General features: G+C 34.3%; 1 protein-coding gene across 3 annotated transcripts in view; it reads right to left on the reverse strand.

The window, feature by feature from the left end:
- Nucleotides 1–17,922, reverse strand: part of Stag1 (STAG1 cohesin complex component) — a 377,958-nt gene that overhangs the window by 217,510 nt on the left and 142,526 nt on the right. For 2 of the 3 annotated variants that reach the window (XM_021246771.2, XM_087186950.1), the window contains one exon: nt 266–362. The exons of the other annotated variant lie outside the window; for it this stretch is intronic. In XM_021246771.2, the coding sequence (XP_021102430.1) occupies nt 266–362 (97 nt within the window). The remainder of the gene's footprint in view (nt 1–265; nt 363–17,922) is intronic. 3 annotated transcript variants of the gene reach the window in all.

The raw sequence follows: 17,922 nt of genomic DNA on the forward strand, positions 1-17,922 counted from the left end.
AATATGAGTAAAAATGATAAAAGCTTATTATCTAAAACTCCCAACTCATAAAGGTAATTTCAGCTTTCTTTCCAAAATCTCAAAAATCACTGAAATCTACTACTTTATAGCAACAAAACCGAAACAGAACAAAAACAGGATATCTTTAAATTAATTTACCAATTATTTTCTTTATCAGAAAAACATATGACTATTGCAGATGAGGTAAAAGTCACACTGCTGGACTGACAGGAGCAATGTACACCATTTATTTTAACATCTGTACCTCGACATCCTGAACACTGGATAAAAAAGTTGATTAAATCCAGAAGTGCGATGTCCCTGTCTTGTTTATATGATTCAATCCAGTCGTCCACCACGGACTGTAGAAAAAAAATATAAAAATGAAACCTTCAAAAAAATTTTATATTATTGCAAATAAATTTTTAAAAGGTCTATGTGTCTGTGGTTCTATTTGAACAAGAAAACTACTTACCTGCGACTATTTAACTGTAGCCAAATAAAAGCAAAAATTTTTTTTCAAAAGGCCAATAATTGGGTCCCAAAGATTTGTTGAGAATAGAACACAACACAAACAAGACTGTACCAATCCCATGAAGTTCAATAATTAAGTGTAAATCATAATATGGGAACCATAGTCCAAAAAATAACACAAAAATAAACCAACTTCACTTAGAAGCTTTCTAAGTGTCAGAAAACCTAATCCATTAGTAGTGTGTAAAAGAATGCACACCGTATGTAACAAAATGCATTTTTTTCAGAAACATAAGGATGGTTCACACTTGGAAAACCAAATAATTGAACCTTTCAATAGAGTAAAACAAAAAGAAATAGTTTATTATTAGGTCTCAAAAAAGTATCTGATAAAATTCTCTATCTAGTTCTAATTTCAAAAATTCTAGGAAAACTGGGCAGATGGATTCTACTCAAAATCAAAAAAAGACTAAAATATGTTCATGTGTTTGTTTTTGGAATATTTAAAAGATACTTCAGCTAAACAAAGGAGTAAGAATGCCCCTTTAACCATTCAACATAAGCTTGAAGTGTTTAGTTAATGCAACTATTAGTAAAATACTAGGAAAGACAATTGTCTTTTGCTACAAGTAACCTAATTCTACTAAAGTCAACACTAAATGAGTCAACTTGACAAGATCACTGACAAAAGATAAATGTACAAAATAATTTTTTAATTCTGGTAACAACTATAAAACATAAATAGATGAGTAGCTTGTTCACAACTAAAAATGCCTCAGAATAAATTAGAGAAAGGTACAGACCTTAATAAGAACAAAACAAAAACCCCCAAAAGCTTACACATATTAAAAAAAAATGACTGCAAAGAGTATCATGCTCTGAATTTAAGAAAAAAAAGATATAGTCCTATCTCTATACAGTCTAAATCTCTCAACTTGTGAGCCTTCTAATGTGATTCTAGTTGGCATTTCAGGTAGAAGGATTATTTGGAATTTTCTTGCGTAAGAGTGGTAGGCAAGAGTCAGAGGAACTGTATAAAAATAAAATAAACTTTTAAAAAGTATAAATTTCACTTGTATAATGTATGTGTGAATTTTTACAAATATGAACAGCTGTGTAATCATAACTTAAGAAAATTATAAATGATTTCCAATATTAAAACATGTTCCCTCATACTCCTTTCTCATAGGTAATCATCTCTAACCCAAAGAATAACTATTATTCTATTACCATAAATGAGACTGACATGTTTTTGAAGTTCATAGAATCAGTATCATCTTTTGTGTTTCCTTTAAGCCATATATCAATAACATCAGCCACATTGTTTTTCATATTAGTAATTCCTTTTTTGCACTGCTGGATACTATTTAATTGTATGAACGTATCACAAAGTACTGTGTTCCTAATTCTACTGTTGAAGGTCATGAACGCTATTTCCAATTTAAGGCTACTACAAATAAAATTGCTATGAACATAACTATACATGGCTTTTGATGAACATATACATTCTTTTCTGTTTTATATATAACCAGTAGCAGACTTGCAAAGGATACACATGTCAAGGCTTATGCAGACTATATCAAACTATTTTCCAGAATAAGTATCATAAATTATACTTTCATCAACAATGTACAATCAAAAATTAAATGTCCAGGTACTTCACATCTTCACTAATACTAAGTATTTTCAGTTCTTTTCATTTAACCCAAGCTGGGTGGTCATGCCCCTTTTCTTTCATAACCTTTTATGGAAAGAACCATCTTCCCTTCTTTCATGTGAAGAGAGAACACTTTTTATATATAATACTGTCTTCCTAATGTCATCACAATAGTGTCTTGGAGGTTTGGTATTAAAAATAAACAAAACTAGAGAACGATTATGGTGGTAAATGAGGGTGAAAAACAAGAATAACACAGTATCTGCTTTAGTTTCTACTCTGCTAAATAAAGTGGCAGATGTCGTGAACTCTCTCAAGATGATGAGAGCAAGGCAAGAATGAATTTCAAAACTCAGAGCCCAACACAAAAAGCAAGATTATCTAGCTAATAAACTGTGGCATAAAGCAAAGAAGCCATTTCTAAATGAGCCCAGCATTGTAAAGGAACTCTCAACATCATGACAAAAAAAAAAATTCTTTTTTGGGTACCAGGGATGGAACCCTGACTTTGCACTTGAGAGATGAGCTAAATCCCCAGCCCAACAAATTTTTTATTTAATTCTCAAAGTTACAGAATCAATTTATGTTCCTAACAGTTATATGAAAAGCTCAAAACATTCTGAATAAGATGTATGTTGGAACTTGCATTAGAAATATTAAAACTTGCTACAAAGGTTTTAAATACAAAACAGACAAGATAAAAGAAAAAAGTTTAGAAATATATATAGAAAACTCAAGCTATAACAATGGAGATATTTTAATTTTAGGAGGAAAGGAAGTTTATTAACAAATATTGATGGCATTGGTTATTTATCCATAAATAAAATTATAGCACTTAAAAGCTCTCAGAAAAGTGTAGAGACAAGAAGCCTAAATAACTAAATTCCAGAGAGCCTTTCTTGGATTGGCAGACTGGTATATTAGAAGCTTGCTAAGTATCCAAACTGTTGTAATACAGAGGGCCTTGGCTGGGCTAAGGATTGAAAAGGGGCGTGGGGGGCAGCGGTAAGAGGAAGGGAGAGGAGAGGTGGGGAGTGGAGGAAAAAGCCAGCAAGCCAGCCAGTTATATAAGGCACCCATAATCAAATTGGTGTAAACTTTTAGGAAAGAGAAAAATCTTAAAGTGGCCAGATGGCATATACAGGGGAGAAAAGAATAACAGATATGCATCACATAAATAATATAGCTGGGGGCCAAGGATTAGCTCAATGGTTCTGCTGCCTGCCTCGCAAGCACAAGGACCCAAGTTCAATTCCTGGTACCAAAAGAAAAAAAGAAGAATATAGCCTGGTATGGTGGTACATGCCTATAATCCTAGCATGCTGGAGGTTGAGGCAGGAGGATTGTAAATACGAGGCTGGCCTGGGCTGCAAAGCCAGATCCTATCTCAAAACCAAACAAACAAATGAAAGTACTAAAAGACAAACCTAACCATTTATCCAACTCCTACCCAGAATAAATCTCCCAAATAAAGGCATAATAAAAGCGTCTCGGAATATAAAGGTAAAAAGAGTAAATGAGAATAAAACAAACAAAAAGAATAAAACCAAGCAAATGGTTTTAACATTGTTCTTGAAAGATAGAGATGTCCAGAACGAATTTTAAAAACCTAACCAGCATGCAAAAAGTAATATAGTTGTAATTATGAGAAAAGATGGGGAGAGCAAATACTATTAAAGATTATATTATTTGAAGACAATCTCACATAAAGAAAAAGGAGAAAAGAAGTCAAATAAAAAGAAACAAAAATATGGTTTCCAAAACCACTTAAGACTTTCAGGACATAAATTATACATATGTTCTTTGGCTTAAAACAACAGTGTATCAGCCAGGCATGGAAGGACAGACCTATATATGCCAGCACACTGGAAAGTTGAAGCAGGAGGACTGAAAGGTCAAGCCCAACCTGGGTACTTAGTGAGACCCTGTCTCAAAGTTTAAACAAAACAAAACAAAACAAAACTGGGGATGTCCTCAGTGGGAAGGCAGTAGGTTCCATCTCTAATAACAATCAAATAAAAAAAGAAAAGTTTACCTGTATTTTTCATATTGTAAACAATTTTACAGAACACTTACAAGAATTTCCAAAGGCACCTGCCTAGTCCATGTTCAGATGAGTAAATTATACATATATACAATGTGTGATCTAAAAATAATGAATGTTTACATTTCTAAAAATTTTACAGTAAAAAAACATTGCTATGAATCCTGAAAATATTCCTCCTCACTTCAACCATATTTATCCCATCATTCTTGCTACTCTGTGAAGCAGTTGTAGTTTTTTTACAAGTGTCTTTGGTTGCACTGTCATGATTATTCCAATATCCTAAATTGATGAAAATCTTTAGCCTTTCAAGGTCATTTTCACTTTGGGAAAGAGCCAGAAGTCACACAGTACCATATCTGGTGAATAAAGTGGATAAAGACACACTGTAACGTTTGTAGAGCCTGCCTTTCTTTTGGATGGCAAACAGCAACCACATTCACTGAATGTTTTGATCAGACCTCATGAAAAAGAACTACAGAACTACTTTAGAAAGTGGCATGACTGATGAGTGAGCTTGAAGCAAGAAGCAAGGGCAAGTATTCTGAGTAGAATTAATGGTGATATGTCTTTTACTCTAATCATTTTTAAAAATTTAAACACACAGTATTTTATGATCAGCCCTTGTACCAATACAAGAGCACTGTTCAAAGACTGATGAATATCATTGAAAAAACAAAGAGTTACACAATAATTACCTTATGTAATGCTCTAGAGATGTTTGGAGTAGTGTATGGTGGAGGTGTCTTTTGAAAGACTATTCTTACTACAATATTATTAAGCAAAATATATTGAAGACGTATAGCTATGAGTTACTATACTGAAGACATTTAAACTTTTCACAGCTGTATTTTTAAGAATGATGTAATCCTTTTGGGATCAACAGCAAATTAGCTCAAATGAATAAAGAAGAAATTCATTCTTCTGATAAATGAAATTTAGGAATAAATGAAGCTATTTAATTCAATATTTCTAATTGAATTTGAGATTCACTGTGAGATAAAGTACAATGAGCAATTGGTACCCACTGAAGAAGATGAGCAGAGAAAGGTAGGGGTCTAAATATCAGGAGTACAGCAATTCCTGATTCACAAACTTCTGTCCAGATAGCCTATGAGATCCACTTCCATAATACGCCAGCATTCTATCTTCCCTAGAAACACACCCCCCCATACTTCTTGACCAGGGAACTAAGATATTTGAAGCTAGTCAATATACTGGGGTCCTGAACAGAGGATGAACAATTACACTATCAGCCTTAGATATCCAGGTCACTTACTCTCTGGAAGACACCTAGATTACAAAAGATTTTCCCCAACTTTCTGTTCCCTTATGCTATATTATAGCAGCACCACTCCTCCTCTTTTAAAACAATCTGAGAATTATGAGTTCAATTATGTGTTTTTCCATGCCCTCAACTGGAGCCCAACATTTTTATATTCACTTAAGTAATTTATTAATATTAGTATCTTGCTATTATAAAGAATATTACTATAAAAAAGACATAAACATATGATATTTGCAAGAAACACACTTTAAATGTTAAGTGCAAAAATTGCAATAAAAGGATTAAAAATATATATCATATAAACACTGACCATAAGAAACCCGTTACGGGCATTATCATATTAGATAAACCAGAAATTAAGATAAAGGTTATAAAACAGATTTTTATAATAATAATAAAAAAGTAAGTTCATTGGGTAGCTATAACAATGCTGTTTATTTGCCAAATTATGAGTCTCAAGACACATGAAATTCAAATAAAAGAAATTGGCAAATTCATAATCACAGCTGAGATTTTTAAATACATGTTTCTTGGTAACTGATAAAAGAAATAAACAGACCCGGGCCAGGGATTTAGCTCAGTGGTTCTGCTGCCTGCCTCACAAGCACAAGGTCCCAAGTTCGATCCCCAGTACCAAAAAAAAAAAAGAAAGAAAGAAAGCAAGCAAGAAAGAAGTAAACAGACCCAAATAAATAGTTTACATACAGAAGATCTGAGTAATACTAATAAATGAGACCTGACATGCAAAAAAAATAACACCAACATTACAGAATACACATTCAAGTTCACACAGTACTTGTCAAAATAGGCCAGAAATCAAATTTCTTAAATTTTTAAGGACTGAAACAACACAAAGCAGGTTCTCTGACAATAAAAGATTTAAATTAGATGCCAATAACAAAAATATAACTAAAATATCCCCAAACGTTTGGTAATTAGAAAATATTTCAAACTGAGAAAAATAAATCAAAAATTTTTTGAATTCAGCTAAATAAGAAAGATCTGTGCCTTTATTGATAATATATATATATATAAATTTGTACCTTAAATAGATATAAAAGAAAGATCTAAATCAATGGTCTAAGCTTATGCCTTAAGAAATATTCCAATTTGGTGGTAGAAAAAGCTATGCAATATAATTCCAAGAACATTTCAGAAAACAGAGCTCCCAGACAATCAAAGAGAACACCATAACTTTAGAACACCTGAATCCCTTCAAGTAAAGATACACAATTATTCTGGGACCTAGGTTGACAGAAACTGTACTATGCTCAAAATGTGGCCTTCAAGTATCAATGTCCACCTGATGGAAGAGAAAATAACAAAAAAGCATCTCATGGGAAAGTTTTATAAGTCAGGTTTGGAAATAGTGCATATCACTTCAGCTAGTATTTCATCTAGATACAAGCAAAATTACAGTTTCTGACTGCCAGTAGCCTTCCTAAATTTTCTCCAGTATGAAAAAGGAAAAATAATTCTTTGGTAGATGGCCAAATATCCCTGCCAGAATCTGCCCCTCTGGCTACCAACATTTACATGCAGCCTTCCTCTCATGCAGATAAAATACTCACATGCATAGATATTACAGTATTATTTAGCAAAATCTATAATGTTTCATTAAATTATAATATATCCAGACAGTATAATGAAATGTCAACTATTAATACAAATGTGATCAATCTATGTTAGCAGTAATAATAAAGAGGTTATGACATTAAGTGGAAGGAGAAATGCGTGATTCTATTTTAACACACCCACATGAAAACATACAAAAAATTCAAACATTGTGTGTTTGAATGCTCGCAATTCATTCCACAAGTTTTTTTCTAAGACTAGTACAAAAACATCTCTGAGCACTCAGATCCTCAGAGGTCATAATAAAAAAGAAAAAAATTCTGAAGCATAGATTACAAAACCACACAAATCATGACATAAGCAAAAATCACTTTATTGTATTAGAAGACAGTATAAAAGTATTCTGCTTCATAAAGAATTTAAGAAAGTTGGAAAACTTCCAACAATTTCAAACACTGAGAGAGAAGAGTCAAAACTACAAGGAGAAAATTTAAGTGACGTGGAACAATACAGTCAATTCAGTAGTTTAAAAATGTGTTTTAAATCTTGCTTCTAAGCTCCCTATATGGTAAAAAAGATCAATCTGTAAGTATGCAGTACACTACCGAGACCATATTCTTCAAACTCTATTGGGTAAATATACATTTTCAGTAGGCCATTTGATAGGAACTTGATTAAGGAGGAAAAGGCATGGCAAATTAGTATTCTATACAGCTGCTTAAGATGAGATTCATTGGCTCTGGGGTAAGACAAGCAGATGGCAAAGATAATACAGTTGTTTGTATATTTAAGACCCTAAGCAGGGCCAGGCACAAAGCATACTCCAATAGTTTGAGCTATTTAGAAGGCCGAGGAAGGAGGACTGCTTGACCTGAGGAGTGACAGGACATCCTGGGCAACATAGTGAGATCCTGACTCACAAACCAAACCACAAAACAAAAAGGCCTTAATCTGGAATGTCAAATGAAATGCCTCCCCTCCTTCAAATTGAGAATCACTGTATAATAAATATAGAGGTGATTTTATTTTCCAACATAACTTTTAGCTATATCACTCAGACTTGGGGGCAGGCGACTGTACTTAGTACAAATACTACACAGTAAGATAGAAAATTTTTTCTTATTTTATGACACTAGGCTGTTATCTTCAGGCACAAACTAAAAAATTCTTAATTTTCAGAGCTTTTCAAAGTCTAGATTTTAATCTGGTTTTACTGTTATACATATATTTTAATGTAACTATTCAGAGATTTGTGGGGACAAACTGATCCTTTTGACACAATGCTATTTCTTTTCATGTGTACTTCTGGAACAACCAACAGTGATTTCTGACCAATATGATCCTTTTACACAAGTATACATTGTCCTTTTATACAAGTATATTTTTGCATAAACTTGGAAAAAAAATAAGTTTAGATAAATGCTGTGGTCCTTCACATGATAAATCATATTTTCATCTCACTTTAGGAATAAAATCACAGCCTGTATCATTTCAACTAACATTTTATACCCTATGATCAACATATTTAATACTTTAACTTGCTACCAAGCCTAGTTGCTTTTCTTTCTCTTTGGTATCATTCTGCTAATAAAATAGCAAGCTATTATCAAGAAATGTATTTTCAACTTAACACTGTAACTAAACCAATACAGTCAATGCATTATTATTTTCAACTAAACCACTGAAGGCAAAATTTTATAAGCCGAGTACAGTAACTATCTACATAAAAATCACAGATATTTTATTGATTCTCTTAATGTCAAGTTTTTATATTTCTATCCAGTTTGTAAGCTACCTTTATATTTATGGTATTTATCCTGTAGAAGCTCTCATCCAAATTTTTTTGGCAAAATGACAGCATGAATTTGCATTCTTGAACCACCTCTCGTAACATTCCCATCAGAACAAAGTCACTACTATGACCAACATAGCAAATCCTGCTGGATACAAGCAAAACTGAGTTTTCAGGGATCTCTCGAGAAGAGAAATACCACAAAATTCAGCCAAGAAAAGATGAGTAGAAAAGATCTGGAGAAAAGATGAGAATTTTTGTTTGTTTCTTCAAAAAATGGCATCTAAGGGCCCAGAAATTTAGCTCAGTGGTTCCGCTGCCTGCCTTGCAAGTGCAAGGACCCAAGTTCGATCCCCAGTACCAAAAAAAAAGAAAAGAAAAAGAAAAAAGAAAAAAAAATGGCATCTCAGATAGAAGCTGAGATATGTGGTCCTACGAAAGCTTCTTGTAAATTCTTGGCCCCTCAAAAACTGAAGGGACAAAAGGATAAATTAAATTTCTTCCCACACTTGAGGTTGAATGGGAAAACACTATTCAATTACAGAACTGTTGGTTGGAGTGATACAAGAATGGAGATCACAGCAATATTCACTACATATGATTTTGTATCAATTAAAGGACCCTGATCATTTAATTAAATTGAAAAGATGCTTAAGAATCAAACCAAAATAATATCCTTAAACGATTCAGTATTTGAGAAGGAGGAAAAAAAGGAGATCAAGTGTGTATCATAATAAAAAGCATACAACATAAAAAATATAAAACATACAAAGAATGGGGGCGGGGAGATATTCCCAGGAAAAATGAAATAATAATCATTAAGGAGAATAAATGTAATGGCTTAGAAATGTGGTATATGGGGGAATTTCAACAAATAAAACAAAAGTACAAAAAAATTCATGAATAAAAGAATAAAATACTTGGAAGACATATCTAGAAGATCTAACATGTACAGCTACTTAAAAGGCAGAAAAAAAGAACAAGAGAAAGACAGGTAAATTGATCATTTTAAAAAGGAAAATGCACCGATCAATAAATGCTTAAATCTAAAGATTAACAAGGATCATCTAGTTGTAACCAGAATTCAAAAATGACACACATCTAAGCAGACCCAAGTAAAATTCATAATTCCAAGGGAAAAGTAAAAATCTTATAAAAGAATAGAGAAAAAAGTAAAATAAAAATCAGGACCAATAATAAGTCAGATAATATATATTATACATATATATATATACACACACACACACATTGTATCCCTACACAGAAGATCCAAAGCTTTACCTCTTAAGATAGCAAAGAGCCAAGAAACACCAGACATATAAGGAAATTTTCTACCTCAATTATCAATCTTTTGTTTCAGCTCTGAATTTATACTTCAGTAACGCTCTGTAGTAATGGACTTTATAGGCATTTCTCCTTTATATTAAAAACTACATCAAATTTTAAAATGTGTAGCATTTGGAAGGACGCTAAAGGAAGAAGAGGGCTTTTCTTCCTGGTTCTGATACACTGCACCGCCCCCCTTGCTCCATTTTCCTTAAGTTGTTGAGTGTGAGTGTAAGGAAATTCATTGGTGGTCTGCCTAACCTTCACATCAAGAGTGCTGACCTTGTGCCTAAGCCTGAGACTGCTGATTACCCTCTAAAAACAGAGCTCCTGGGCTGGGGATTTAGCTCAGTGGTTCCGGTGCCTTTCTCACAAGCGCAAGGTCCTGGATGCGATCGCCGGTACCCAAAAAAAAAAAAAAAACAGGGCTCCCAACATAGACATTGGTGTGTTCCAGGTCTCAGGAGTACTGGACAGCAGAATCCGATCTAACCCTATAAAACTGTCTACCATATTCAAAAAGACTACACCTCAGAATGTTGTTTCCTGATGCCTATCAATTGTTAACCAGTACTGGCTAAGGCAACCCAGTAAACTCTGCCATCCAATGGTCTGTCCCTTCTTCCAAGGTTAGAATTACAGCTTGGAAAAGGTGACCTCTTCTTCCAAGTTGCCTGTATCAGTCAGTGCTCACTGAAGAAACAGATTTAATATAAGAGATTAAGTAGGCTTACAATAGCTGCCTACAGAGTGTGGAAGAATGCAAAAGAGCTGACTGCATACTGGAAATTCGAAGGAACCAGCCAAACACAGAAGCCTTGAAGTTCACTGTAGAGTCCTATGTGAGTCCAAATCAGGGGCTGAGAGGTCTGCACTGGAAGGCAGAAGAGTCCATGCTGGAAGCTTAAGAGTCACACGTCAAAGGTGAAGATGAAGACTGGAGCTCCTCTGAAGAAAGAGAAGCAAGACTTCCTCCTTCTTTCCCCTTTTAATTCCATTCAGGCTAAAGCCTATTGGTTGGTACTGCTCACATCCAGGGGTAGGTCTTCTGTCTTCAGTAAATGCATTCAGCCACAATCTGGATCAGTTGGTTGTGTCTTACTAAATCTGACACAACAATTAACTCTCACTCTGCCTTTTCTTGAAAATTTTCCTTCAACTCTTAGATACCCCTTAAAGTTAATTTTACATTTTTATATAGTCATTCTTATCATAATTCAGATTTTATTAAATTTATTTTAAATGAATCTTACCAACTAAAAAAAAAAAAGCTAACCATGTTAACACCACTGATTGATTGTGATAATGTGCCAGCTAAAGTATATGAATTGGGAATTTCAGTGGCTGCAATATTTGAGCATTATGGCAATAAGCATGACTATAAGGGCAGTAGTGAAAGACAAAACCTATTAAGTATATTTGAGCACTTACATTAGCCAAATCCACCAATTCTCAGCTTAAATCACAATCTGGGAAGCAGAGAACTTCTGTGAGTACCCTAGAACAATCTTACTTACAGATGTGGGACTAGTAACTGCTGAAAATCAAGTTAAAATTTAACTGTGTAGTTGTAGTAACAACTTAGTTCATTTTTACATGTTTCTCATCTGAAAATTAGGAAAAGAAATGACTAGAAAAGAATGAGATCCTGAAACTTAAAAAAGATGTCTGGTTCCTCTTAATACGAACAACTCTTCCACACTCCCAATTATAGTAGGGTAAGTAGTTTGCCTGCTAATGTCTGAGAAGAGTGGCCTTCTTCAATTGTTTTCTCTAATATTTTTATGTGGGCAGATTCAACAATCCCCTGCTGGCATTAGAGCAGTAGGGTCAAATCTCAGCACAATCCAGAGGGACAAGTACACACTATAATTGAGGAAGAGGTATCCTACATTCCCAATAGATACCTGAGGAACATGCCATGCATGGTGGTGCACACTTACAATCCTGGCATTTGGAAGACCGGGGAAAGGATTGTTACCAATTAGAAGGTTGTCTGGGAAACACAATGAGTTTAAAGCTATCCTGGACTACATAGTGAGACCATATCTCAAAAGAGACATATATATAGTATTTGAACAAAGAAAAATATAACATTAAATCAGGAAAAATTCATTGATATAAATATTCTACATTTAAAGTATTACTTCATGTAGGTAGAAATGGCTACTTAAAACAGTTTATCTGGTTGGTGCACCGAAAGCAGGATTTAACAGGTACTGGATTTTCCCTAGCATTGATATGCAGAAAATAAGATCCAATGGTAACACAGCCCAACTGGCAACACTTAATCATCAAATAGGAAATGGAAATATCATTTGTAAAGGGCAGCAAGGACATATTGGTAATCAGAATATCTTTGGCAGTAGGTAATTACCACTGCCTCTAGAAATAAAATAGGTGAGCAACCTATTAGAGTACTAATTTTATTTATATAACAGGAGAAATTCTAGGTCTGGTAACTAGAAACCTTATCTAAGGAGACACAGTAGAAATTTAAAGCCTCTCACAATTTGCAGTTCTAACTCAATTCATAGACTTACCTTTGACTGAAGGAGAGAAGAGGTCCATTAAAGAAGGACCATGTACAACTACAGCAAGTATATTATTTTCCAATAATCCCTTCCCCAAAGGGATTTATAATCATTAGAGGTACTAGGCATTGTTAAAAGGAAATACCTAGACTATTAGTGTGTTAGTAGACATCATCTCTTAATTGACGTCAGGGGAATTCAAAGTGCCATTGGGATCCACCAGTTAAATTAGGGGCTTTTCAGTGATCAGGTAATAGATGGTGTTGTCATTTAAGTTCAATGAACTGGGAGTCCAAACAATCCACAGACCCTTCCTGTGGTAATTTCTCCTGTACCAGAATGTACAATTGGAAAAGACACAACTTGGCAACTGGCAGAATCCCCACATCAGCTTTCTGACCCACGGGGATAATGGGCATTGTGGTAAGGATAGCTTAAGCTAAGTTAATGGAACCTCCTTTCCCTACCAAGAAAACAAAGTAATACTACATTCCTTGGAGAAAAGCAGTTTCATCACAGAACCTGAAGAAGCAGGGGTGGTGAGGCCTATTATATTTCCAATTAATTCACCAATCTGGCTTGCCCAAAGTCAGCAGAATCTTGGAAAATGACTTTTGAGTCCACAAAGTTAAGGAGATAATGATTTTCACTCTAGTTATAACCCCAGCACTTGATGTGCAGCTACTGATGTGGCTAATATCTTTTTTCTCCAATTAACAAGAACCATTCAAAGAAAAAAGAAAATTTTTTTAACCTGGAATGGGCAAAAATATACCTTCACAGAGTTACTTCAGCATTGTTAACTTTCCTGCACTGTGACATAAAATAGTTTCTATTTGGATATCTATTATCTTACAATTTCTATGGGTTCAGGAATCTGTGCACACCTGAGCTGAATTCTCTTAGAGAGTCTCGTAAGGCTGCAATCCAGATATTCACTCTGCCACATATTCTCCCTTAGATGCTCAAAGGAGGAACAATCAATTTGTTTAGCTCACTTAGGTTTAATTTATTATTCTAAAGTTATAGAATTAAGACCAGTGCCCTTCTACTGTCCAATGACTGGAAAGTACCCCCTCAATGACAAGAAGCTACCATAGTTCCTTCTCACATAAACTCCTTCAACATGGTTAATTTGTCAATCCAGCAAGGAGAATCCCTGAAGAAAGTGTGCTAGCAAGTCAAGAGTCTTTTTTAAATATTATATAACCACAGAACTGCTCTATCATTTTTGCTATAAAAGCAAGTCACCGACTTTAATACACTCAAGAGGACAAGCCAAAAGCATGAATACCAGAAAGTGAGGTTCATGAGAGACCATAGTTGGGTCTGTCTTCTCCAACAGCCCAGAGATACATTGACTATCTTCATATTTCACAAATAATTTTGCTGCTATATTCTATATTGAATGCCTTGTTATTTTACTGAGGGAGCCACAGAAGTAGGGGGAGAACTCTATCCTCTCTTTTGTGTATGCTTTATTAAGGCATTAAACGTTGTTTCTGCTCATTATAACCAATTGTCACAATGCTGTCCAAAACCGTCACTACATAGATCATGGGTTTGGCAGCATGAGGCCTTGTGCGCAATCTCCAGAAAACCCCAAACACAAAAGAATAGTAAGTACTGATGTAAAGACAAAGGGAATAAAAAGCTAAAAGAAATTAAAGCATATCAGTGAGGAGTAGGACTGAAGCTGAAGAGAGGACAGGCGATTGCTTTGTTAATCACATACTCTTTCATTTCTTAAACTCATGTACATGTATTATTTAAATAAAAATAAAATTTTGTTCATTAAAAGAAAACAAAGATATGGGCCTGGGATTTAGCTCAGTGGTTTTGCCACCTGCCTCGCAAGTGCAAGGACCTGAGTTAGAGCCCTGATACGAAAAGAAAAGAAAACAAAGATAATAGACCAAACACCTAAATATAACATCTTAAACTCTGAAACTGCTAAAAGGAAACATACGAGAAACAACTGAAGCCACAGACCCAAAGACTTCTTGAATAGGATTCTATTAGAATCTCTATACTACTGGTGGGAATACAAATTAGTATAACCGCTACGAAAATTAGTATGGAAATCAGTATCAATTTTCTTCTGGAAATTTATTAAGTCTAAATACCAGAAACATTTTTTAAATCAAATAAATTCTAAAGTAACTTTAAAATAACACCTTTTTTTAAAAGAAATCATGCCAGACTGAAGAATAATTTCCTAGTGTATGTAGTATGGGCAAACATGATGAAATGGCTCTCTCTACATGACCCAGGAAGTGATATTCCAATTGACAAATCAAAGATATGTGAGTAGACATGACAGCATAAATAATGACAGACTAACTACAGTGAAAATGTACCTTCCTTGCTATTAACGCATAAGCTGTGTCATAAAGTGATAACAACTCTTTAAAAGCAGAGAACGTTTGCCCGCAAAGTGTCATCTGAGATCAAAATACCTAAGTTACCAAATACTAGTATTTCATAAAAGATGAATCAAGTAATATCAGAGAGAGAATTAATAAAATCTATTAAAGGGCTGGCTCAGTGGTGCCGCCACCTGCCTCTCAAGTGCAAGGTCCCAAGTTTGATCCCTGGTACCAAAAGAAAACTAAACTAAAATAAAATCTATTAAAGTAGTTGAGTTAATTTAAACTAATAAGCTTGACGTCAACAAGTATACAAAGTTAGGATTCAAATATTACAAGTGAGTGATTTCCTAGCATATCACCAAGAATAACCCTGTGGCTATTTCTAGCTCAGTTAATCATAATGCACTTGGTTAAAATACAGGCTTTTAGTAAAAATGTAAATTAATACTGGTCTGTTCTACTTAAAATGAACAGGAAAAAGAACCTAAGTATAATCAAATTCAATGTCACAAGATGGCAGGCTATACAAAGAGAAGCTGGCAAAGAACATACCAATGGCAACCTTCTCCAAGTCACAGAAACATGTTTAAGTTTTAATATGGATTATGAAGACTTTTAGCTCTCTTGATTATGTTTTTTCAAGGGATGTTTTCTGCATCCAATTAGGACAAATTCATACCATACCCCAATGATGTTGTAAAGATCATGATTCCTATACATACTGTCAAGGCTACACCTAACAGAGCAGACTTCAGGACAATCAAACAACTACAACTTTTCAAAGGGTTCTTAGCATCAATCACAATGCACATTCTTGTTCTTTTTGCTGAACAGTAAATTCATATTTCTAAAATCTGTGTTACATAGCTGCAGCAGGAGGTATGTTAAACAATTATGTGAGCTCCTAGAAGTACAAATTTAGTCTTCAATGGCATTAACAATCCTTATAAGTGTCCTAGATCAGCATTCTCTCTTATCTCTTTAAAACCAACTCCACATCACTTCCCGGCCTTTTGGCTAAGATCAAGTGTAAAACCAACTCCAAAATTTTTAACAATGTCTCTATCCATGTCCGTGTCCTCCAAGAATTCTAGTACTGACCACATATTGATACTGTGCTAAATCAAAGGTCTTCACCAACAGGAAATTAATTTCCCTTATGTTTGTATCTCAAAGGCTTAGACAAAAGCCTAGCAAATAGTAAAAAATTATATCAGCATATATCTGACTTGCCTTAGCAGCCTGGAAACAAATTGTGAGTTTGTTTCATGAAAGAACTCTGTTCTATATATGATTACAAAGTAAGAAAATATACAAGTACACCCAATCCAACTTTACAGAGGAAGAAATCTCATTTATACTTGAATATAGCTTTATACATGTAATATTTTCTAAATCTAAATCTAAACAGATTTCTGAATCTAAATGGTATAAACATGATACTTTTGTCAGAAACATTAAATTAGGTTCCCCTCTTTTAAATGAAACTACATAAATAATATAAAAGCATATAAATATATAAAGGCCAAGTTTCCTAAAACTTAATGAAGTAAGACTATTTACATAAAGGCCATTTCCTAAATGTTACTCAATAAAATAAACCATTTTATACATAAACTATCTTTTAAACACATATATACAACTATCAATCACAAACAAAACAATGTTATTTACTTAATGTGCCTTAAATCATCTGCTAACAATGTGATATACCTGAGATTATGCTTTTAGAAGAGGACTTAAGGGAAATACTCAGAACTGATAGTATTTAAAACCCCACTATAATTTAAAGCCGCAAGCCTGACATCAGCAAGTACACACACACACACACACACACACACACACACAAATAACAACAGCGATGTGTTTACTAAATGTTAAACCCACTTTATTTTTTATTTTTTGGTACCAGGAATCAAACTCGGGACCTTTCATTTGCGAGGCAGGCGGCAACACCACTGAGCTAAATCCCCAGCCCTAAACTGATTTTTAAAAGGTACTTTTGGATATAATTGAACAAAAGTTGAAAAAATGCCTAACCTGAGTTCCTAACTTTCTTCAGGACTCTAGCTTTTAAGTAACTTACAGGTAGTGAATACTCAATCTACCACTAATCAGAAGCTTTCATACGTTTTTACTGTTTTAGAGAAATATGACAACATTGACAGTGAAGCCCAGCATGGTGGTACACTCCTTTGATGAAATATTAATTTTAATTTTATGAATTTTATATTACACAGCGTATGCTTAACAGGGAAATAAAATGGGTGGTATAATCCCAGCCCTCAGGAGGCTGAGGCAGGAGGATCCTATGAGTTCAACATCAACCTGTGCTACACAATGAGTTGCAAGCTAGCCTGGACTACATTATGGCAAAGAAAACCAGAGTTATACTGATACTGTCAATATTACTCCATGATGATAAAATTGATAGAGAAGCTGGGCATGGTGGTGCACGCCTGTAACCCCAGCACGGGACACACACACATTCACTCACACATACATATACAGAGGCAGGAGGATCCTGTTGAGTTCAAGGTCATCCGATGCTACACGGTGAGTTCAAGACTAGCCTGGATATATGCAGTGAGACCCTGTCTCAAAAAAACCAAACAACAACAACAAAAAGATTGACAGTAAATCCTCACACAAATGAACCCAGAAATAGTCACATTTCAAAACAAAATGAAAGGCAGAGTAGATACTGTTGGCAAGTTATGCAGTAACTACGATGTCACTCAAAACACAAAGTATTGCCAACGGTTGTGTTTTACTGGATCCTAAATGTGTCAGGCATAAATAGTTTCATAGTTTACAAAGAAAATAACAAAACAAAATATCATGAAGAAATTTTCTTAGA

Source organism: Heterocephalus glaber, unplaced genomic scaffold (genome assembly GCF_053883595.1).
Source record: "Heterocephalus glaber isolate CG9 unplaced genomic scaffold, H.glaber_assembly_v1.0 deba00001504, whole genome shotgun sequence".
In the NCBI taxonomy this organism is placed as follows: Eukaryota; Metazoa; Chordata; class Mammalia; order Rodentia; family Bathyergidae; genus Heterocephalus; species Heterocephalus glaber.